The sequence below is a fragment of the Motacilla alba genome, chromosome 22 (genome assembly GCF_015832195.1).
Source record: "Motacilla alba alba isolate MOTALB_02 chromosome 22, Motacilla_alba_V1.0_pri, whole genome shotgun sequence".
In the NCBI taxonomy this organism is placed as follows: domain Eukaryota; kingdom Metazoa; phylum Chordata; class Aves; order Passeriformes; family Motacillidae; genus Motacilla; species Motacilla alba.
In genome coordinates this window covers 4,630,184-4,653,065 of record NC_052037.1, presented here as the reverse complement: position 1 = coordinate 4,653,065, position 22,882 = coordinate 4,630,184, and the positions used below count along the sequence as shown (strand labels likewise).

At 62.4% G+C, this 22,882-nt stretch overlaps 1 protein-coding gene across 1 annotated transcript in view; it reads right to left on the bottom strand.

The window, feature by feature from the left end:
• The window catches only part of DMTN (dematin actin binding protein), a 14,011-nt gene extending 1,129 nt beyond the window's left edge, over positions 1 to 12,882 (bottom strand). Inside the window, exons 1-13 of the mRNA XM_038160182.1 lie at positions 12,792 to 12,882; positions 11,812 to 11,869; positions 10,574 to 10,626; positions 8,518 to 8,592; positions 5,940 to 6,095; positions 4,684 to 4,728; positions 4,489 to 4,597; positions 3,146 to 3,202; positions 2,507 to 2,659; positions 2,319 to 2,428; positions 2,135 to 2,240; positions 441 to 502; positions 194 to 297 (exon numbers count right to left, since the gene is read on the bottom strand). Coding sequence (XP_038016110.1) covers positions 194 to 297; positions 441 to 502; positions 2,135 to 2,240; positions 2,319 to 2,428; positions 2,507 to 2,659; positions 3,146 to 3,202; positions 4,489 to 4,597; positions 4,684 to 4,728; positions 5,940 to 6,095; positions 8,518 to 8,592; positions 10,574 to 10,591 — 995 coding nt within the window. The 5' untranslated portion in view covers positions 10,592 to 10,626; positions 11,812 to 11,869; positions 12,792 to 12,882. The remainder of the gene's footprint in view (positions 1 to 193; positions 298 to 440; positions 503 to 2,134; positions 2,241 to 2,318; positions 2,429 to 2,506; positions 2,660 to 3,145; positions 3,203 to 4,488; positions 4,598 to 4,683; positions 4,729 to 5,939; positions 6,096 to 8,517; positions 8,593 to 10,573; positions 10,627 to 11,811; positions 11,870 to 12,791) is intronic.
• Between the last annotated feature and the right edge of the window lie 10,000 nt (positions 12,883 to 22,882).

The window sequence follows — 22,882 nt, the reverse complement described above, 5'->3', positions numbered from 1 at the left end:
CCGCACACCCCTAGGACACCCCCACACTCCCGGGACACCCCCAGATCCCCAGGACACCCCCACACCCCCAGGGCACCCCCCGGGACACCCCGACATCCCCGGGACACCCCCAGATCCCCAGGACACCCCCACACCTCCAGGGCACCCCCAGGACACCCCCACACCCCAGGGCACCCCCAGATCCCCAGGACACCCCCAGGGCACCCCCAGATCCCCAGGACACCCCCCCTCCCCGCCCCGAGCCTCACCAGGGCTGCCCTTCTCGCTCCCCGCCGAGCCAAACTCTGCCGACTGCAGCTGTGGGGGGACAGGGACAGGGTCACAGGGGTGACCCCAAACCCCGGAGCAGCCTGGGGGGACCCCGGCAGTGGGGGGGACAGGGACAGGGTCACAGGGGTGACCCCAAACCCCGGGGGGGGACACAGCTGCCAGCCGCTTACCCGGGTGAGCGTGCTCCGGCCGGAGGCGGGGAGGGAGGAGCTCTTGGAGCTCGTGTGCAGGGCTGGGAGAGAGGCAGAGACCGTCAGGGACCTCTGGGGACATTTAGGGACAGGCAGGGACGGGCAGGGACGGGCAGGGACGGGCAGAGACCGTCAGGGACCTCTGGGGACATTTAGGGACAGGCAGGGATGGGCAGGGATGGGCAGAGACCATCAGGGACCTCTGGGGACATTTAGGGACAGGCAGGGACAGGCAGAGACCTTTAGGGACATTTAGGGACAGAGAGGGATGAGCAGGAACCTTTAGGGATATTTAGGGACAGGCAGGGACCATCAGGGACCTTTGGGGACATTTAGGGACATGCAGAGACCATCAAGGACCTTTGGGGACATTTAGGGATGGGCAGGGACAGGCAGGGACAGGCAGGGGCCTTTAGAGACAGGCAGGGATGGGCAGGGATGGGCAGGGATGGGCAGAGACCTTTGGGGACATTTAGGGACAGGCAGAGACCATCAGGGACCTTTGGGGACATTTAGGGACAGGCAGGGACCATTAGGGACCTTTGGGGCCAGGCAGGGATGGGCAGGGAAGGACAGGAACCTTTAGGAATTGGCAGGGACATTCAGGGACAGGCAGGGATGGGCAGGGGCCATCATGGACCATCAGGGACGGGCAGGGACATTTAGGGACAGGCAGGGACATTTAGGGACATTTAGGGAGGGGCAGGGACATGCAAGGACATTTAGGGACAGGCAGGGATTGGCAGGGACAGGCAGGGATGAGGAGGGACCACCAGGGACAGGCAGGGAGCCTTCGGGACATGGAGGGCCCGGCAGGGATGGGCAGGGATGGGCAGAGACCGTCAGGGACCTCTGGAGACATTTAGGGACAGGCAGGGATGGGCAGAGACCTTTAGGGACATTTAGGGACAGAGAGGGATGAGCAGGGACCTTTAGGGACAAGCAGGGACAGGCAGGGATGGGCAGAGACAATCAGGGACCTTTGGGGACATTTAGGGACGGGCAGGGACAGGCAGGGGCCTTTAGAGACAGGCAGGGATGGGCAGGGATGGGCAGAGACCGTCAGCGACCATCAGGGATGGGCTGGGACGTTTAGGAACCTTTGGGGACATTTAGGTTCAGGCAGGGACCATCAGGGATGGGCAGGGATGAGCAGAGGTGCAGGCAGGATTTGGGGTGTGCAGGCGGGATTTGGGGGGTGCAGGTGGAGTTTGGGAGGCACAGGCGGGGTTTGGGATGTGCAGGCAGGATTTGAGGGGTACAGGTGGGGTTTGGGATGTGCAGGTGGAATTCGGGGGGTACAGGCAGGATTTTGGGGGGTACAGGCAGGATTTGGGGGGTACAGGCAGGATTCGGGAGGTACAGGCAGGATTTTGGGATGTGCAGGTGGGATTCAGGGGGTACAGGCAGGATTTGGGAGGTACAGGCAGGATTTGGGGGGGTACAGACAGGATTTTGGGGGGTACAGGTGGAGTTTGGGAGGTGCAGGTGGGATTCGGAAGGTACAGGCAGGATTTGGGGGCTACAGGCAGGATTTTGGGGTACAGGTGGGGTTTGGGAGGTGCAGGTGGGATTCGGAGGGTACAGGCAGGATTCGGGGGACGGAAGGGGGGTGCAGGCACCCAGAGTTGAGGAGGGAAAGGGCCGGGTTTCGGGAGAAGGACCCCACTCACACGTGTGGAAAGGCGTCCGGTCCGGCAGCGAGCGAGTTTTCCTCCGGATCGGGAGCGACTTCTCCATCTCCTCCTTCAGGATCAGCTTGCCGAGGTTGGAGGTGACCTGGGGACCGAGGGACACCCGTTGGGATCGGCGCCAGCGCCCCCCCGAGCCCCTCAGAGCTGCCGCCCCGCCCCTGACCTTGCTCAGCTCCTGCCTCTGCAGCTCCCGCAGGTTCTTCATCTCCTCCGTCAGATCCTCATCCTCCTCCTCCCCTCTCTTGGACGCCATCCGCCTCCTCCACTCCGTCTCTGCGGGACAGGGGACGTTCCAGCCGTTGCCAGCCCCCCGGGGGTCTCCGGGAGGACAAACCCCGCCGTCCCACCTACCCACGACGGCCAGGGACGGCGGGCAGGGCCAGTAGTCGGTCTCGATCTTGGCGGGCTGGTTGGGGTCCGGGGGCTGCGCCGCCGGGAATTTGGAGGACTCGATGATCAGATCCTCTATGAGATGCTTCCCGTGGTGGGCACTGGAATGGTGGTCTGGGGGCACAGCGGGGGTGAGGCAGCATCCCGGGATGCCCCGTGCCGTGGGATGGACCCCCCCCCAGGAATGTGCCCCCTGTGTCCCCTTAAGGAAAAGAGCCCAGAAGTTTCTCTCCTCAATCAGCTGAAAAGACCCCTCACAGGGCCTGGGGGGCTTCACCTCAAACTTCGGGACAGACAATTGGGCAGGAGCCAAAAAGTCCCACCTGAGCAATTCACTGGAAAAAGAAGAGAACAAAGGAACCAATGGCTTTGTGAGGAGTTTCACCAGGGGCAGGAACCTCTTGCACCTAAATCGGTTTTTCTCTGTGAAGAGTTTTGTTATTTTGCCTTTCATTCAAACCTTTTTGTTCCCAGCGCTCCCACAGCAGCCATCCTGCTGGTTTGCTGCCTTCTGAGGCAGCTGAGCTATCCTGGGGGTGGAATAGATCTCCAAGAGCTGAGACCTGGCTCCAGGAGAGCCCGATTTCACGCCCCACTCACCTTTCTGCCGGTAGATCGGAGGCTTCTTGTAAATGTTGAGCTCTGTGGTGTCGGTCTCTGGGAGAAAAAAGGGATTTGGGGTTGGGAATGGGAGCTCATGGGGCTGGGAGCTGATGGGATTGGGAACTTATGGGATTGGGAATGGGAGCTCATGGGATTGGGAATTTATGGGATTGGGAATGGGAACTCAAGGGGTTGGGAATGGGAGCTCAAGGGGTTGGGAATGGGAATTTATGGGATTGGGAACTCATGGGATTGGGAATGGGAGCTCATGGCATTGGGAGCTGATGGGGTTGGGAATTGGAGCTCATGGGATTGGGAATTTATGGGATTGGGAATGGGAGCTCATGCGGTTGGGATTGAGAGTTTGTGGGGTTGGGAACTCATGGGGTTGGGAATTGGAACTCATGGGGTTGGGAGCTGATGGGATTGGGAATTTATGGGATTGGGAATGGGAGCTCATGGGGTTGGGATTGGGAGCTCATGGGGTTGGGAGTTCATGGGGCTGGGAATGGGTGCTCATGGGATTGGGAATTTATGGGATTGGGAATGGGAACTCATGCGGTTGGGACTGGGAGTTGGTGGGGTTGGGAACTCATGGGGTTGGGAATTGGAACTCATGGGGTTGGGAGCTGATGGGATTGGGAATTTATGGGATTGGGAATGGGAGCTCATGGGGTTGGGATTGGGAGCTCATGGGGTTGGGATTGGGAGCTCATGGGATTGGGATTGGGACCTCATGGGGTTGGGATTGGGAGCTCATGGGAATGGGGTTGGGAGCTCATGGGGCTGGGTGCTCATGGGGCTGGGACTGGGAGCTCATGGGGTTGAGGTTGGGAGCTCATGGGGCTGGGATTGAGGGTTCATGGGGCTGGGATTGAGGGCTCATGGGGTTGGGAGTTCATGGGGTTGGGATTGGGAGCTCATGGGAATGGGAGCTCATGGGGCTGGGACTGGGCGCTCATGGGGCTGGGATTGAGGGCTCATGGGATTGGGAGCTCATGGGGCTGGGATTGAAGGCTCATGGGATTGGGAGCTCATGGGGCTGGGATTGAAGGCTCATGGGATTGGGAGCTCATGGGGCTGGGATTGGGAGCTCATGGGGCTGGGAGCTCATGGGGCTGGGAATGAGGGTTCATGGGGCTGGGATTGAGGGTTCATGGGGCTGGGATTGGGAGCTCATGGGGCTGGGAGCTCATGGGGCTGGGACTGGGCGCTCAGGGGAAGAGGCTGGGGGGCAGCCTCTGGGCTGGGGCTGCGCGCTGGGGCTGGGAAGGGGCTCCAGGGCAGCCCGGCCGGCCGGGGCAGTGCCGGGGCGCCGCTCGGGGTGCCGGGGCCGGTACCGGGTCGGTGGAAGTGCTGGACGCTGCTGCGGGTGGGGGCCGTGCCCTGGCGCGAGGGGGGCAGCGGGGTGCTGCTGGGGGGGCGGCTCTCCAGCCACTCCCGGATCACCTGCGGGGAAACGGGACCGGGGTCAGCGGGACCCCCCCCGGCTCAGCACCACCCCCTCCCCCACACCCGGCAGCGCCAGCACTCACCTCTGGAGACGGAGGAGGAGACATGGATTTGGGAGACAGGGAGCGCTGCAGGAGGCAAGGACTGAGTTAATTTTAATTCATTTTTATTTTATTTTATTTCATTTTGTTTTATTTTATTTCATTTCATTTCATTTTTGAATTTACTTTCAATTTTTTGGTAATTTATTATTTTATTTATAGTAAAATTTTATTAATTTATTTTTATATTACATTCTTTTATTTTATTGTATTTTATTGTATTTTATTGTATTATTAATTAATTTATTTTTCTAATATATTATTTTATTTCTAATAAAATGTATTAATTTATTTATAATTTATTATTTCATCTTTATATTATTTTATTTTATTTTATTGTATTTTTAATATTTTATTTTTATAATATATTATTTTATTTCTAATAAAAATTTATTAATGTATTTATAATTTATTATTTTATCTTTATATCATATTATATTATTTCATTTTATTTTATTGTATTTTTAATTAATTTATTTTTCTAATATATTATTTTATTTCTAATAAAATGTATTAATTTATTTATAATTTATTATTTCATCTTTATATTATATTATATTATTTTATTGTATTGTATTTTTAATATTTTATTTTTCTAATATATTCTTTTATTTATAATAAAACTTTATTAATTTATTTTTAATTTATTATTTCATCTTTATATTATATTATATTATATTATTTTATTGTATTTTATTGTGTTTTTAATTAATTTATTTTTCTAATATATTATTTTATTTATTATAAAACTTTATTAATTTATTTTTAATTTATTATTTTATTTTTATATTATATTATTTTATTTTATTGTGTTTTTAATTAATTTATTTTTCTAATATATTATTTTCTCAATAATAATTTTTTATTAATTTATTTATAATTTATTTAATTTATTTATAATTTATCTAATTTATTTATAATTTATTAATTATTTACATAATATATTTATTTATCTTATTTTAAATTTATTTTATTTTGTTTTGTTTTTTATTAATTTTGCTTTAATTTAAATTTAATTTTTAATTAATTTAAATCAAATTTAATTAATTCAATGTTTTTCACTGAACTTTAGGAATTTCAATCATCTTCAGTAACTGTTGTGAATTATGATGGATTTTAATCAATTTGAGGTATTTTATGCTGGAATTTTTTCCTGTCATTCCAGGATTTTATTCCAGCGTGGTGATCCTTCAATCCGGGTGAGATCATCCCAAAAACCCCCGGGAATCGCCGCTCACCTCGCGGCTCCGGGGCAGCTCCGCGTGCTCCATCAGCGAGTAGGTGAAGTGAGGCTCGTAGATCATCAGGTCGGGGCGCTCGATGTCCAGGATGGCTTTGTCCTTGGGGATGGCAGCCAGGTCCTTGTAGCCCAGCACCTCGTTGTCCATTTTGGCCTGGAGGAAGGAAAACGCCTTCGTTTGGGGTGCAGGAGGGGATTTTCACAAGGTCCTTTTACCCCTCTAGGAGCTCATTGGGCATTGTGGCCTGGAATGAAGGAAAACGCCTTTGTTTGGGGCGCAGGAGGGGATTTTTTACGAGGTCCTTGTACCTCAGGACCTTGTTGTGCATTTTGGCATGGAACGAAGGGAAAACGCCTTCGTTTGGGGTGCAGAAGGGGATTTTTTATGAGGTCCTTGTAGTCCAGGACTTCATTGTCCATTTTGGCCTGGGAGGAAGGAAAACGCCTTCGTTTGGGGTGCAGAAGGGGATTTTTTATGAAGTCCTTTTATCCCTTTTATTCCTTTTATCCCAGGACCTCGTTGTGCATTTTGGCCAGGGAGGGAAAACGCCTTCGTTTGGGGTGCAGAAGGGGATTTTTTAAGAGGTCCTTGTAGCCCAGGAGCTCGTTGTCCACCTTGGCCTGGAATGAAGGAAAATGCCTTCATTTGGGGTGCAGGAGGGGATTTTCACAAGGTCCTTTTACCCCAGGACCACGTTGTCCACTTTGGCCTGGGAGGAAGGAAAACAACTTTGTTTGGGGCGCAGGAGGGAATTTTTTAAGAGGTCCTTGTAGTCCAGGACTTCATTGTCCATTTTGGCCTGGGAGGAAGGAAAACGCTTTCGTTTGGGGTGCAGGAGGGGATTTTTTAAGAGGTCCTCACACCCCAGGACCTCGTTGACCACTTTGGCCTGGAATGAAGGAAAACGCCTTCGTTTGGGGTGCAGGAGGGAATTTTTTTATGAGGTCCATGTACCCCAGGACCTCATTGTCCACTTTGGCCTGGGAGGAAGGAAAACGCCTTTGTTTGGGGCACAGAAGGGAATTTTTTATGAGGTCCTTGTAGCCCAGCACCTCATTGTCCATTTCGGCCTGGAATGAAGGAAAAACACCTTTGTTTGGGGTGCAGAAGGGGATTTTTTAAGAGGTCCTCACACCCCAGGACCTCATTGTCCATTTTGGCCTGGGAGGAAGGAAAACGCCTTCGTTTGGGGTGCAGAAGGGAATTTTTTATGAGGTCCTTTTATCCCTTTTATTCCTTTTATCCCAGGACCTCGTTGTCCACTTTGGCCTGGGAGGAAGGAGAAGCACCTTTGTTTGGGGCGCAGAAGGGGATTTTTTACGAGGTCCTTGTACCTCAGGACCTTGTTGTGCATTTTGGCCTGGAACGAAGGGAAAACGCCTTCGTTTGGGGTGCAGGAGGGGATTTTTCACAAGGTCCTTTTACCCCAGGACCACGTTGTCCACTTTGGCCTGGGAGGAAGGAAAACAACTTTGTTTGGGGCGCAGGAGGGGATTTTTTAAGAGGTCCTTGTAGTCCAGGACTTCATTGTCCATTTTGGCCTGGGAGGAAGGAAAACGCCTTCGTTTGGGGTGCAGAAGGGGATTTTTCACAAGGTCCTTTTATCCCTCTTATTCCTTATACCCTGGGACCTCATTGTCCATTTTGGCCTGGAGTGAAGGAGAAGCACCTTCGTTTGGGGTGCAGGAGGGGATTTTTTAGGAGGTCCTCACACCCCAGGACCTCATTGTCCATTTTGGCCTGAAGGGAAGGGAAAACGCCTTCGTTTGGGGCGCAGAAGGGGATTTTTCACAAGGTCCTTTTATCCCTTTTATTCCTTTTATCCCAGGACCTCGTTGTGCATTTTGGCCTGGAGGAAGGAAAACACCTTCGTTTGGGGTGCAGAAGGGGATTTTTTAAGAGGTCCTTTTAGCCCAGGAGCTCGTTGTCCACCTTGGCCTGGAGGGAAGGAAAATGCCTTCGTTTGGGGTGCAGGAGGGGATTTTCACAAGGTCCTTTTACCCCAGGACCACGTTGTCCACTTTGGCCTGGGAGGAAGGAAAACGCCTTCGTTTGGGGTGCAGGAGGGAATTTTTTAAGAGGTCCTCACACCCCAGGACCTCATTGCCCATTTTGGCCTGGGAGGAAGGAAAAACGCCTTCGTTTGGGGTGCAGAAGGGGATTTTTCACAAGGTCCTTTTATCCCTCTTATTCCTTATACCCTGGGACCTCATTGTCCATTTTGGCCTGGAATGAAGGAAAAGGCCTTCATTTGGGGCACAGAAGGGGATTTTTTACGAGGTCCTCGTACCCCGGGACCTCGTTGTGCATTTTGGCCTGGAGGGATGGAAAAGCACCTTCATTTGGGGTGCAGAAGGGGATTTTTCACGAGGTCCTCGTACCCCAGGACCCCATTGTCCGTTTGGGCCCGGAATGAAGGAAAGCGCCTTGGTTTGGGGCGCAGGAGGGGATTTTTGGGAATGGGGAGGGTTCGCACCCTCCGAGGCCGTGCCGGGGGGATGGGGCGGGTTTGGGGGGTCGCATCCCGAGCGCAGGGGTTTCGGGATGGGGTGGGAAGGTGGCAATGGCTTCTTACCACGATGCTGGAGGGGGAGCCAGGAACGCTGGATCCGCGGGAAGAGCAGACGCTCCCAGGGGAGGTCAGAGGCTGCTGGATGGAAAAGGGGGGATCTCAGCCCAGGAGGGGGCTCGGGGGGGCTTAGGCGACCCCCCTGCGCCCACGTATCCCAGATTCCTTGGGGATGGGCATTGCTGGCGGGCGCGGGCCGGCAGGGGACAGCGGGGAGGTGACAGCCGCTTGGCCGGGACACGCTGCCACTAGATGGTGCTGCCAGGCTGGGCTGGAGGAGGAGGAGGAGGAGGAAGGCAAGGCCCTGCTAACAGCAGCCCGTGTCTGCCACCAGCCCCTGTGCCCCCCTGCCCGCAGGGCTCCCCATTCTCCCTCACCCTGCCAGGACCCGCAGCACCTCCAGCACCCTCCTGGACCCCAGCACCTTTCCAGACCCCAGCACCTTTCCAGACCCCAGCACCTTTCCGTACCCCAGCACTTTCCCGGACCCCCAGCACTTCCCCTGTGCCCCCAGCACCCTGCCCAGACCCCCAGCGCCCTTCCCTGGACCCCCAAAACCTTCTCTGGAACCCCAGCACCCTGCCCAGACCCCCAGCACCTCCAGCACCCTCCTGGACCCCAGCACCTTTCCGGACCCCCAGCACCTTTCCAGACCCCAGCACCTTTCCGGACCCCCAGCACCTTTCCCGGACCCCCAGCACTTCCCCTGTGCCCCCAACACCCTGCCCAGACCCCCAGCACCCTTCCCTGGACCCCCAAAACCTTCTCTGGACCCCCAGCACCCTGCCAGGACCCCCAGCACCCCCAGCACCCTCCCGGACCCCAGCACCCTCCCGGACCCCAGCACCTTTCCGGACCCCCAGCACCTTTCCCGGACCCCCAGCACTTCCCCTGTGCCCCCAACACCCTGCCCAGACCCCCAGCGCCCTTCCCTGGACCCCCAAAACCTTCTCTGGACCCCCAGCACCCTGCCTGGACCCCCACCACCCTGTCCTGTGTTCCCGGAACTTTTCCCACACGCCCAGCACTTTCTCTGTCCCCCAGCATCCTTTCTTGGACCCCAAAACCCTTCCCTGGACCTCCAGAACCTTTCCTGGACCTCCAGAACCTTCTCTGAACTCCCAGCACCTTCCCCAGACCCCCAACACCTTGTTTGGTAGCCCAACACCTTTCTTGGACCCCCAGAACTCGGTTCTGGACCCCAAACACCCTCCTTGGACCCCCAAGACCCTCCTTGGACCCCCAAGACCTTCCCAGAACTTCAACACCCTCCTTGGATCCCCAAAACCCTGTTCTGGACCCCCCAACACCATCTCTGGACCCCCAAGACCCTCCTTGGACTCCCAACACCATTCTTGGACCCCTAAGACCTTCCCAGACCTTCAACACCCTTCCTGGACCCCCAGAACCCCGTTCTGGATGCCCAACACCCTCCTTGGACCCCCCAAGACCCTCCCTAGACCCCCAGAAACCTCTTCCAGAGCCCCAAGACCCACCCTGGACCCCCAGAACCCTGTCCCGGACCCCCAAGACCCTTCCTGGACCCCAAAGACCCTCCCTGGACCCCCAGAACCCTGTTCTGGACCCCCAAGACCCTCCCTGCACCCCCAGAACCCTGCTCCGGGCCCCCAAGACCCTCCCTGGACCCCCAGAACCCTGTTCCAGACCCCCAGAACCCTGTTCCGGACCCCCAGGACCCTGTTCCAGACCCCCAAGACCCTCCCTGGACCCCGAGGACCCCGTTCTGGACCCCCCAGGACCCTCCCTGCACCCCCAGAACCCTGTTCCAGACCCCCAGAACCCTGTTCTGGACCCCCAAGACCCACCCTGGACCCCCAGAACCCTGTTCTGGACCCCAAGACCCTTTCTGGACCCCCAGAACCCTGTTCCGGACCCCCAGGACCCTCCCTGGACCCCCAAGACCCTTCCTGGACCCCTAGAACCCTGTTCCATACCCCCAGGACCCTCCCTGGACCCCCAGGACCCTGTTCCGGACCCCCAGGACCCTGTTCCGGACCCCCCGGACCCTCCCTGGACCCCCGGACCCCCCCAGCCCCGGTACCTTCTGCAGTCTTTCCATTCAGCCGCGGGCTGGGTCGTGTCAGTCACGGGCTCCTGGGGCACAGCGGGGGTCGGGCACGGCCAGGGGGGCACAGAGCCCCCCGAGGGGGGTCCCACCGCCCACCGCCCCCCGGCACGGGCCGAGCCCTGCGCGCCCCACAGCGGGCACGGGGGCGGCACGGCCCCAGGGCAAACATCGCTGAGCTGGCAGCAGGACAGCCCGAGGGGACATGCCACCGTGGCCAGGCAGGGACAGGATGGGACAGGCGGGGGACAGGATGGTGACAGGCTGGGGACAGGTGAGGGACAGGCAGGGGAGAGGATGGGGACAGGCAGGGGACAGGATGGGGACAGGGTAGGGACAGGATGGGGACAGGCGGGGGACAGGCAGGGGACAGGTGAGGGACAGGGTAGGGAGAGGATGGGGACTGGCAGGGGACAGGCTGGGGACAGGCTGGGGACAGGCTGGGGCAGGGTAGGGACAGGATGGGGACAGGCAGGGGACACGCAGGGGACAGGTGAGGGACAGGCAGGGGACAGGTGGGGGACGGGCTGGGGACAGGTGGGGGACGGGCTGGGGACAGGATGGGGACAGGATGGGGACAGGCAGGGGACAGGATGGGGACAGGCTGGGACAGGCTGGGGACAGGTGAGGGACAGGGTAGGGGCAGGTGAGGGACTGGATGGGGACAGGCAGGGGACAGGTGAGGGACAGGCGGGGGACAGGAAGGGGATGGGCTGGGGATATGCAGGGGACAGGTGAGGGACAGGCTGGGGGCATGCAGGGGACAGGCTGGGGACAGGTGAGGGACAGGATGGGGACAGGCAGGGGACAGGCAAGGGACAGGCTGGGGACAGGCAGGGGACAGGTGAGGAACAGGATGGGGACAGGATGGGGACAGGCAGGGGACAGGCAAGGGACAGGCTGGGGACAGGCAGGGGACAGGTGAGGAACAGGATGGGGACAGGATGGGGACAGGCAGGGGACAGGCAAGGGACAGGCAAGGGACAGGCTGGGGACAGGCAGGGGACAGGTGAGGGACAGGCAGGGGACAGGTGGGGGACGGGCTGGGGACAGGATGGGGACACGATGGGGACAGGATGGGGACAGGATGGGGACACGATGGGGACAGGCAGGGGACAGGATGGGGACACGATGGGGACAGGATGGGGACAGGCAGGGGACAGGCAGGGGACAGGCTGGGACAGGCAGGGGACAGCAGGGGACGCCGCTCTCACCGCTGCCTCTGTGGCTCCACATCCCTCTGGGCGCGGGGCTGGGGCTCGGGTGTTCCCTCTGCAAGGACAGGACAGAGGCGGCGGTGACTCGCGGGCTGAGCGGGGGACAAACCTCCCCTTGTCCCCGCGCTGTCCCCGCGCTGTCCCCGCTGCCCGGTGGCTGCTGACGGTGCTGGCCAGCGGAGCGGCGGCGGTGTCGCCCTTTTGTGCCGCGGCCTCCAGAAGGCTCCAGCGGCGGCGGGACGGGCTCGGCCCCCGCGGCCCCCGGGGCTCGGGCCCGGCGCGCTCTGAAGCCACAAAGCCGCGCACAAAGGGGAAAATTCCCCATTCTCCTCCAAACTTCTCCTTTCAGGAGCGAGGGAGCTGGAAAAAGCTCGTGCGAGCCGGGCGGTGACAGCGACAGCGACAGCGACAGCGACAGTGACAGCAGCGCGGGCAGCTCCGGCCCTGAGCGGCCCTGCAGGCTGGGCACGGGGTGGCACCGCCTTTGGGGACATCCAGGCCGCTGTCCCCCAGCCCCGCGAGCGCAGAAGTCGCTGCCGTGGGACGCGGGGACGGAGCAGGAGCGGAGCCGAGGGACCGGGAGCGTCCCCGGGCTGCCGGAGGGGGCTCTGCCCGCAGCTCCGCGCCCCCTCCCTGGAGACCCCCGCCACCAAGAGCCCCCAGATTTGTCCCTGGCACGGGGTTCGAGGCACGGACCCCCACCCCCAGCACCCCCCGCCCTCCCCGGGAGCCGGGACCGGTGGGACGGGCGCTCCCGGCGCGGCACAAGGGCGGCATTGTCCGGGCGGGCACAGCCCTGAGCTCACACTTTCCAGCGCCGGGGCCAGCCTCGCCCCCCGCCTCCGGTCGCGCTGCGGGGCGCTCGGGACACCGGCGGGGCCGCGGGGACCGCGAGCAGATGGAGGCGGTGGCGGAGAACGGGAGCGGAGCGAGCGGCGGGAGGGTGGGTGCGGGGCCGGCGGGGAACGAAAACAAACCCGAGCCGGGGGTGCGGAGAGACGCCACAAAATTGGCCAGGGGTGCCAGGCCTGCGCAAGCACCTCGGCCACGGTTCCCCCCCCGGCCCCTCCCCGCGCTCTGGGGACGCGGGGACAGCTTATCAGGCGCAGGCAGGGAGCCACCGCCCCGATGGCAGCCGCGTTCCCCATGGCAACCCCCGATCTCCCCGCGGCCCGCTCCCCGCGTGGCCCGAGATAAGGGCGGCCCGGCTGTTTGGGATTTGCCTGGCCAGGAGGGCGAGGGGGAGCGGGGACAGGAGGGGGGGACGCGCAGCGTGTGCCCCTCTCCGGGAGATGCTGAGGGGACCCGCGGCCGGGGAAGAAAAGGGCTGGGCAGGGAGCGTGGGAAGAGAGAGATGGAGGAAGGAAGGATGGATGATGGATGGATGGATGGACGGACGGACGGACAAGACACGTGCGGGCGGGGCTCACCGGGATGGAGGGGTGCCGGTTGCCCCCCCGTGAGGGGAGCCAGGGCTGTGCTACCGCGGGAAGAGGCCGGTTCCCTCCTCCCCACCCCGAGGAAATCCGGATTTGACTTTTCGCAGCCGCCAAAGCCATCAGCGCCCGGCCCCGGGCCAGGGGCCAGGCCGTGAGGACCCCCCCACGGCCCGCGGGGAGCAGGAGGGGACCCCCGGCCTTCCTCCATCGCCCTCCTCCTCACCCTCCCTTCCCGCCCGTGCCACCGAGCGCCCGAATTGTGGCGCGGCTGTCGCGGCTCGCGGCCAGCAGCGACAAGGGGGCGACACCCGGGGTCACAAGTTCCCTGAACAGACGGTTCCCGCCAGCCCTGGGAACGGTGTCCGGCGCTTCCCGGCCCGGCCCGGCCCAGCCCCGGCCTCCTCCTCCTCCTCCTGCTGCTCCTCCTCCCTCCACAACCTCCGAACAAACGGCGCAGGCGAGGCCCGGAGCATCCTCCCCGCTCACCGGGGAAACCGAGGCGCCGCCGCACGCGGGGCCCCACCGGCAACCTGATCGCGACAGCGACGAGCCGCGGGCAGCGCGTGGGTCCCCGACCCGCGGCTCGCCGGTGTCCGGTTCCTCCTTTGGCCTCTCTGTGCCGCTGCCGTCCCCGCCGGGCCAGCGGCAGCGAGCCCGTGGCTATCGACAGCCAGCGCTGCCCGGCCGCCTCGGTGGCCTCAAAAGCCACCAGCTGCCAGCCCCGGGCACCTCGGTGGCCTCAAAAGCCACCAGCTGCCAGCCCCGGGCGTTTTTCCATGGCTGGGTTGGGCCCGCCGCGGGCACGGGGATGCTCCGTGCCTCAGTTTCCCTGGATGGAAGGTGGATGGGGAGGGGAGGGGGGGTGGTTCAACAATCCGCCCACCCCATCCCGGAGCGGATGGAGATGAAGGAGGCATTTCCACCTCCGCGGTTCCTCCCATCCGCGGAATCTGGGCCAACGCAGCTGTCCCCCGGCCCTGCCAGGAGGCTCCGAGCCCCGCAGCTTTAGAGGGGGGAGACGTGGCCTGAACCCCAAAACTCCCGGGGGTCGGGGGGGGCTCCTCGCCCGGCCCCCCTGGCCCGATGGCCACCCCACAGCCCGCTTTGGGCCGCGCCTCACGTGGCTCGTAATCTGGGATTAAAGTGGGATTAGCCTGCTCATCCCGCACGCGGAGGGACCCGCTGGGGATGTGTGAGGAGGCCGCGCCCTCCGGGGCTCCCGCTGGGGGTTTGGGGGTGCCCCCGCGCCCCAAAAAACCCCCCCGGTTCTGCCAGCCCTGGGCTTGGCACGCCCAGCATCGGGTACCCCGGGGTGGGCGGCCTGGGCACCCCAATACCGCACCTGGGGCCACCCAGGGGGGCTCACACCTGACACGACACCCGGGAGGTGGCCGGGGGTCCCGAGGTGGCCGGGGGTCCCGAGGTGGCCGGGAGGTGGCCCTGGAATGAGCCCAGCCTGGCCACCCCCCGCGCACCCACAGCCAGGAGCTGAACCCCCCCGGAGACGGCTCCATCCACGGCCAAGAGATGGGGGACCCAAATTTGCGCCCCAAATTCTGCCCCTAAATCACCCCCGATGCTCCGTGGCGGTGGGGAAATGGGAATTTGGCCCCTCCGGGCTTCGCCAGGGGGGGTTGGGGCGCTCCAAAATTCCGTGCCGGCAGCAAAAGCGCGACCACCACGGCCAGGGAGCATCAAACCCTCCACGGGGGCGGGACTGGGGGGTGCCCCCCCCCAGCAGCGCTGAGACCCCACAGATGCACTGCTCGGGGGGGCCGGGCAGGGCTGGGCTGGGCTGTCCCGGCCTCCTCCCTCGGCATCCGCGGTGGCCGCGGCGATGTCCCCAGGGAAGGGGCACAGGGGAGTCCCGGGGGGGCGCTGCGAGCGCTCTGCTGCCGCGGGGGGGCTCGGGGAGGGGTCCCCGTCTCCCCTCGCACCCTTCCCCCAGCGATGGCAGCAGCGCCGGGTGTGGGGACAAGGTGGGGACAAAATGTGGGGCACCCCCGAGCCCCCCCTGCTCCCCCCGGCAGCGGCGGCACCGAAAAGCGACGGGAAAACGGAGAGCGGCCGCCACGAACCGGCCCCCCCGCGCCAGCCGTGTCCCCAGCCGTGTCCCCAGCCTGTCCCCGTCCCTGCCGAGCCGCGCGGCCGCGCACTCACCTAAGGCCGGGGGCCGCGCATCCTCCGGCCGCGGGGCGATGCCCCGGGCTCGCTGCTCCCGCCCGGCCCCGGTTCCCGGGGCTGCGGCGCATCCGAGAGCGAGAGCGCGGGGCGCGGGCGGGCGGGCGGGCGGGCGGGCGAGCCTATCACCCCCCGGCAGCCCCGCCGCCGATAACCGCGCCGGGCGGGCGGGGGAGGCTGCGTGGAGCGCGGCGTGGGAGGGCGGAGGAGTGCGTGGCCGCCGGGGGGGTGGCGGTGGCCGCGTGGGTGCCGCTCGCCTCTCCCCGGCTCGCTGCTGGCTCAGTCCCTTTCCCGACAAGAGGAGAATTAGCCGGCATCATGACGAAGCAGTATTGGCTGCCGCTCCTCCCGCTTCCCCGGCACAAAGAGGGAGGAAAACACGAATAACCCGGCGCGCCCCGCTGCCAGGGGCAGCCCGGAGCCCCGGCACCCCCCGGCCCCCGCTGGGCACCGGGCGCGGCAGCCCCCGCTCCCCCCGCAGCCCCTCGGAGGGATTTTGGCACCCCCAGCCCCTCTCGGGGGGGGGGGGGGGGGGGGGGCTGAGCGCCTCACGGGGCTGCGGCAGCGTGGGGCGGGGGGGGGGCACGGCACCTGCCGCCCAATCCGACCCCCAGGCTGGGTCTGGGGGCGCTGCGCCCACCCCTCGCTGCCCCGGGAGGGGAAATCCAGCGGGAATTTCCATCCGCGGGATGGGCGCAGCCCGGGGAGGGTTGGGAATCTGCCAAAAGCGAGCGCTGGGCTCTGGCGGGGAGAGCTGCTGCCCCCAAAACCCCAAGTCCCCCCGCAAGCCCTGGGGGTCGCGGTCCAGCCCAGTCCCAGGGAAGGGCTGGGCAGGGCAGGGCAGGGAGGCTGCGCCACCTCCATCCCTCTGGAGCCGCTCGGAACGCGATCCCGGCATCCCGGCATCCGGCACGGGAGCGGAGCCGCGGCCGGACCCCGCCGGGGGCGGCGGGGCTGCGTTGGTGCCGCAGCGCCGGGAGCCGGAGTCTATTCCCGGCTCTGTGTGGGAGCGCTGCCTGGTGACAGCAGCTCCCTTTCTGGGGCTCCTCCTCGCTGCTCCTGCTCTTTGCTGCCTCAGTTTCCCCTCACCCGGCTCAGGGAGGGGCTGCCGGACCCCTCCGGCTGCACATCTTGGGGGGGGGGATGGACACGCAGGGCCTGGGGTGTGTCCGGGATGGACCCCCGGGGTGCGCATCTGGGAGGAAACGCACCCAGGGCTGCACATCTGGGGGGGGACAGGCGCAGGGGTGAACATCTGGCAGGGCTGCACCCCCAGGGCGATTCGCACGCGTGTCCTTTAGCGCCAGAGCGGGCCTGGCCGGCCGGAGCATCCCGGCCCGGGCTCCGCCATGCCGCCGTCCCCCCGCGCCCGGGGGGCTCCGCCGGCCCCCGCCGCCCCCCGGGGCCGTGCCCGTGAATAATCGCGGCTGCGGCCGCCTCTCCGCCGCCACTAACCCAGTTTCTCAAGCATGAAGACGATCGCGGCGGCTGCTCGGCGGCCGCCACCTGCGCCCGGGGGCTGCTCGGGCGCCTGACCCGGCCGCGGCACCGCCGGGGCTCGGCCTCCCCGCCCAGCGCGCCGGGGGTGCCCGCGGGCACGGCGGGGGGAGTCCGGGGGCGCCCCGATCCGGCTCCAACCCGCAGCACGCAGCGCCCCACGCACCCGCTGGAAGCCGAGCCCGGACCCCGCGGGGGCACCCCGGTCCCGGCCGCGCCCTTCGGGGCCGGGCCCGGCGCGGGCGGCGCCCGGGGGTGGCGGGGCGGGGGGCAGGGGGTCAGGCCCTACCTTCAGGGGAGCCCATGGCCCGCAGGCAGCGCTGCCCGTCCGCCGGGAGCCATCCCCGCGCCGAGCATCCCTCCCGCCCCTGCGCCGCACGCACGTTGCCACAGCGACCGCCTCCCGCCGCCGCAGCCGCGGGATGGGCACCGGGAGCTGCGGGAGCGGCCTCGGGGCGCGCCGGGAGCTGCGGCGGGGGCAGGAGCGGCCCCGGGGCCCGGCCAGCGGGGGAGGAGGGGCAGGAGCATGCTGGGGAGCGAGAGAGGGATGAGGGAGGGCAGGACAATCCTGGGGACACACAGAGGGATGGAGGAGGTGCAGGAGCAGCCTTTGGCCTCACTGAGGGATGAGGGAGTGCAGGACAATCCTGAGGATTTGGAGAGGGATGGAGGGAGTGCAGGACAATCCTCTGGCCTTGCTGAGTGAAGGAGGAAGTGCAGGAGCATCCTTCAGCCTCACTGAGGGATGGAGAACGTGCAGGACAATCCTGCGAACACTCACAGGGATGGAGAAGGTGCGGGACAGTCCTGTGGATTGAGAGAGGGATGGAGGGAGTGCAGGACAGGCCCCTGGACACACACAGGGATGGAGGGAGTGCAGGACAGGCCCCTGGACACACACAGGGATGGAGGGAGTGCAGGACAGGCCCCTGGACACACACCCAGGGATGGAGGGAGTTCAGGACAATCCTGGGGACACACCCAGGGATGAGGGAGTGCAGGACAGTCCTCTGGCCTTGCCAAGTGGGGGAGGAGGTGCAGGAGCATCCTTCAGCCTCAGTGAGGGATGGAGGCTGTGCAGGACAATCCCCTGGGCACACACAGGGATGGAGGAAGGGCAGGGGCAGCCTTCAGCCTCACTGAGGGATGGAGAACGTGCAGGACAGTCCTCTGGATTTAGTGAGGGGTTGAGAACGTGCAGGACAATCCTGGGGACACACACAGGGATGGAGGAGGTGCGGGACAGTCCTGTGGATTGAGAAAGGGATGGAGGGAGTGCAGGACAGGCCCCTGGACACACACCCAGGGATGGAGGGAGTGCAGGACAGGCCCCTGGACACACACAGGGATGGAGGGAGTGCAGGACAATCCTGGGGACACACCCAGGGATGAGGGAGTGCAGGACAGGCCCCTGGGCACACACAGGGATGGAGGAAGGGCAGGACAGGCCCCTGGGCACACACAGGGATGGAGGGAGTGCAGGACAGGCCCCTGGACACACACCCAGGGATGGAGGGAGTGCAGGGGCATCCCTTGGCCTCCCCACCCCCGGGATGTGCCCAAGGAGCTTTCCCACATTCCCAGAGGGACACAACCCCTGTGTCCCTCTGTGCAGCACCTGCCTGACCCCAAGCCACCCCCGTGTCACCCTGCAGGGCTCAGAGGAGCCCGGTGACCTCCAGGCTGAGGGGGCTGGCCTGGACCTTCCCCAGGGGACACCAGCCCCGTCACCGCACAGTGGCACCCCCGCTCCAGCTCGTGGCACCCCTCTGCTGTGACTGAAGGGCGAGGGCCGGGGCCTTGGGCTGGCAGCAGGTGGCACCTCAGCAGCTGGGGGGCTCTGGGGAGGTGCCCTCTGCCCCCAGGGCACCCCCAGCCCTGGGCGAGCCGGAGCAGAGACCCTGCAGGGCACTTTCTGCACAGAGGCCATGCCTGTCCCCCCCAGGTCTCACCTCAAAAAACAAGAGAGGAGCCGTGTGAGCGTTTTTATTTTCCCCTCTCCTTCTCCAGCCACAATTAAAAGGACTCATCCTCCCAAGCCCCTTCTGTCCTGGGAGATCGAGGAGAAAGAGAGGGGAGGAAGGGGAAAAACCCTGAAAGGAAAGAGAGGAAGGGCCGGGAAGGAGAAGAGAGGGGGGAAAAAGGGACCGGGGAGAAACTAAAGCAGAGATAACACAAAGGGAACTCCCATACCTTTGAAGCTTTGGCTAAATTGGGGAGGGGGCTGCAGGGGCAGGGAGGGTCCGGACCCTCTCGGCTCCTTTCAAGAACGTCTGGAACTCCTGCAGGAGCTGCGGGACGAAGGAAATGGGAGGGGAAAAATAAAACCACCGGGGCCTCGCTCACCCCCGGCTGCTGCAGGTGCATTTCCCTCGTGCTCTAAAGCTCCTTTAACTCGAACTGCGATCGTTTCCTGCCCCCCGCCCCAGCCGGGCTTTGGAGGGGCGGGGGGAGCCCCGGTTGGGGATCGGGCCCCCCCAGGGTCCGGCTGCCTCCGCCCGGGGCGCTGGCACGGGGGAGGGCGATGATGGGGAGGGGGGACGGCACCGGGGCCGGGGGGCACAGCCGGGCTGGTGGCCCTGGCAGGGAGGAGAGGGGGGACCGTGATGGCGGCAGGGAGAGGGGATGGCATTTGGAGGAACAGGGGGGACCACCTGAGGGTGACAGGATTTAGGGTGATGGGATTTGGGAACAGGCTGAGGGTGGCGGAATTTGGGGGAATGGGTGGGGAACAGGCTGAGGATGGTGGGATTTGGGGGAACAGGGTGAGCGGGATGGGATTTGGGGGAACAGGGTGAGCGGGATGCCCTGCGCGGGGATCAGGGGGTACCAAAGTGATGCCCTGAGTGTGGAGAACAGGGGGTACCACCCTGGCTGCCACTCTGGGGGTGCTGCCTTATGGGGGAACAGTGGGTACAACCTTGAGTGCCCCCCTGGAGGTGATGCCCTGTAGGGGAACAGTGAAGACCACCTTGGTGCCCTATGGGGGAGCAGGGGGTACCCCCCCAGTGCCCCTCTGGGGGGATTCCCTATAGGGGACCAGCGGGTGCCCCCCTGGGGGTGATGCCCTGTGAGGGGGAACAGTGGGGAGCACCCTGGTGCCCCTCTGGGGGTGCTCTCCTGGTCACCTTCGGGACCCAAACTGATCCCAAATAGGGGTGGCGGCCCCAGGGAGTCCCCTCAGCAGCCACCCTCACCCTCCTGCTCTGTCCCCAAGCATGGGGTGGTGGCACAGGGGACGCTGTGCTGGGTCCCCCATCCCAACGGGGACAGGAGTGGTGGCACAGCCTTGGCACGGGAAGGAAAACACCCCCAGGCCCAAAGTCTGGGCTCTCACTTTTATTGTCTCAGGGCTTTCTCATTTACAGCAAGAAACTCTCAAGTCTAAAGGTTTAGGCCTAAAACCAACTCATGAACAACAGAATTGGTCCAAACACACAAAATGCCAGCAGCAGTGAAATAAAAATCACCAAAAGGCGGCTCCACTGTGGCCTGGTGGGCACCCACAGCGTCCCTGCGCCAGCCAGTGCCACCAGAGAGGGCACGGACCTTCCCCCCACTGAACAACGCCAGACCCCGCGGGGTGGGGAGACAAGGGCTGGCCCTGGGATCCCACCCAGAGGGGACACCCCAGCCCCCAGGGGACACCCCAGCCCCCAGGGGACAGCCCACAGTCCCAGATTGCCGAGCCAATTGCGTTCTTTTCCCATCTGCACGGCAGCTGTCTCCTGTTCAGGGAGCATTTCCTTATCTCTGCCACAGCCACTCCTCCCTGCGGGGACATCTGCTGATAAGAGGCCATTGAGTGTCACTGCAGGGCTGATAAGAACTGCAGCATCCCCCTGGGAGAGGCTCTGCCCAGAGGGAGGAGCCGAGCATTCCCACCTGGATATAATCTGGGATTCTGGAGCACCAGCACGGCCTCTGCACTGGGTTCCCAGAGGAACAGCAGCTGCCTCTGCCCCTGGAGCTTCAGAGGGAGACTCCACCCTTCTCCAGGATCCCGGCTCCAGCAGAACCCCCCTGGCACTGCAGGAGGGCTGAGCCACCATTCCAAAGGCTCTGCTGCCAGCCCCTGACCCACAGGGTGTCAGGCTCTGACTCTGGCACTGCTGCTTTGGGTCACTGCATTGTTTATTTTATCCTTTTATTTTCTTCCCTAGTAAAGAACTGTTATTTCCTGCTCCCATATTTTTGGCCTGAGAGCCCCTTAATTTCAAATTTATTGCAATTTGGATGTGGGGGTTACATTTTCCATTTCAGGGGAGGCTCCTGCCTTCCTTAGCAGACACCTGGCTTTGCAAACCAAGGCACACCCCAAGGAGGGACACCCCAGCCCAAAGGGGACATCCCACCCCAGAGGGGACACGCCAGCCCCAGGCTGCAGGGAAGGATTCTTCCCTCCCACCCCAGGGATGCTCAGCTGGAATTCGGGACATGCGGGGAATCAGGAGCTGAGCCGGGGGAACACCCAGCGAGATCCTCACGGGGTTGAGGCGCCCTAAAAAAAAACCCCCAAATCCCAGGAGGGGATCCCCCAAATCCCAGGAGCACTCACAGCCCACCCTGGGATGGGATGAACACCCTGGGAATCCCAAACCGGCTCCAGGGAAAAGCGGAGCTGCTCAGGGCAGGTGAGGATTTGGGGTGCCCGCTCCAGGATCCAGAACATCCCAAGGGAAAACTGGGCCGGACCCCGGTGGGAGCAGCGTTTGGGGCAGCGCCTGAGAGACCCCAAAAGCGGCCCTGAGGGGGCTGGGGGCACGGGGTGAGACCCGGAGGAAAAAAGAGGAGGAAAAAAGAGGAGGGAAAAAAGAGGAGGGAAAAAAGAGGAGGGAAAAAAGAGGAGGGAAAAAAAAAAGAGGAGGGAAAAAAAAGAGGAGGGAAAAAAAAGAGGAGGGAAAAAAGAGGAGGGAAAAAAAAAAAAGAGGAGGGAAAAAAAAAAAGAGGAGGGAAAAAAAAAAGAGGAGGGAAAAAAAAAAAGAGGAGGAAAAAGGTCCCGGGGATGTTTTGGTGCCGCAGCCGCGGGCAGCAGAGGGAGCTGATGCGGAACAGTGCATTTTAAAAGCTGTCGTTTTCCTAAAGCTCACAAAAAAAGGGTCGGAGCAGCCGCGGAGGGAGTGGGGGACAGGGGAGGGCCCGTCCAGGGTCCCCAGCTGCGCCCGCCCCAACCCCCGGGCACGCCTTGGGGACAGAGGGGTTTTGCCACCCTCCGGTGCCACCAGCCCCGCGCTGTGCCTCAGCCAGCACAGGAGGGGCTCTGGGGACCCCCAGCCCTCGCAGTGCCGCGGGGGGAGCCGGGGAGCCCCCCAGGCAGGCGTTAAACACCCGAGAAGCCCCGCGGCGGGGAGCTGGGGAACCCCGGGGGGGTCAAACCGCCCTGGGGGGGTCAAACCGCCCTGGGGGGGTCCCCGAGGGGCAGCACAAGGGAGGGGGGGGGGTCCGTTCAGAGCTCACCTGCCTTCGCACTCGTGCCTCAGTTTCCCTTCCGGCGAGGCGGGAGGGGGAGCAGCAGGGAGCTCACCCCCATCCGCAGGAGGGTGGGGAGCCCGATTCCTTAAAACCAACCCGAATTAACCCCCCCGGAGCAGGAACTCAGCCCAACCCAAATCTGCAGCCCCCCCAAAGCACAGATGGGGCAGCCCCGGGTTCTGGAGCCCCTCCCGCGGCCCCCGGGGGATGAGTGAAGGATGCGGAGCAGCAAATCCCCCGGGATGCGCCCCGGGATGTGCCCCGGGGGAGCCGACAGCCCCCGCGGGGTGAGGACAGCGCTGCTGTCACAGCGGTGGCCCCCCAGGACAGCAGCGGCCCTGTCCCCGCTGTCCCCAGCCCCATGCCGGGGGTGCAGAGCGGGATTAGCCCCCCCTTGCCGCCCCCCAAGCGGGGTTCGGGTCCTCTCTGCGATACCCGGGGGCCGCCGGGGTCCCCCCAAATCCCGGCCAGGTGGGATC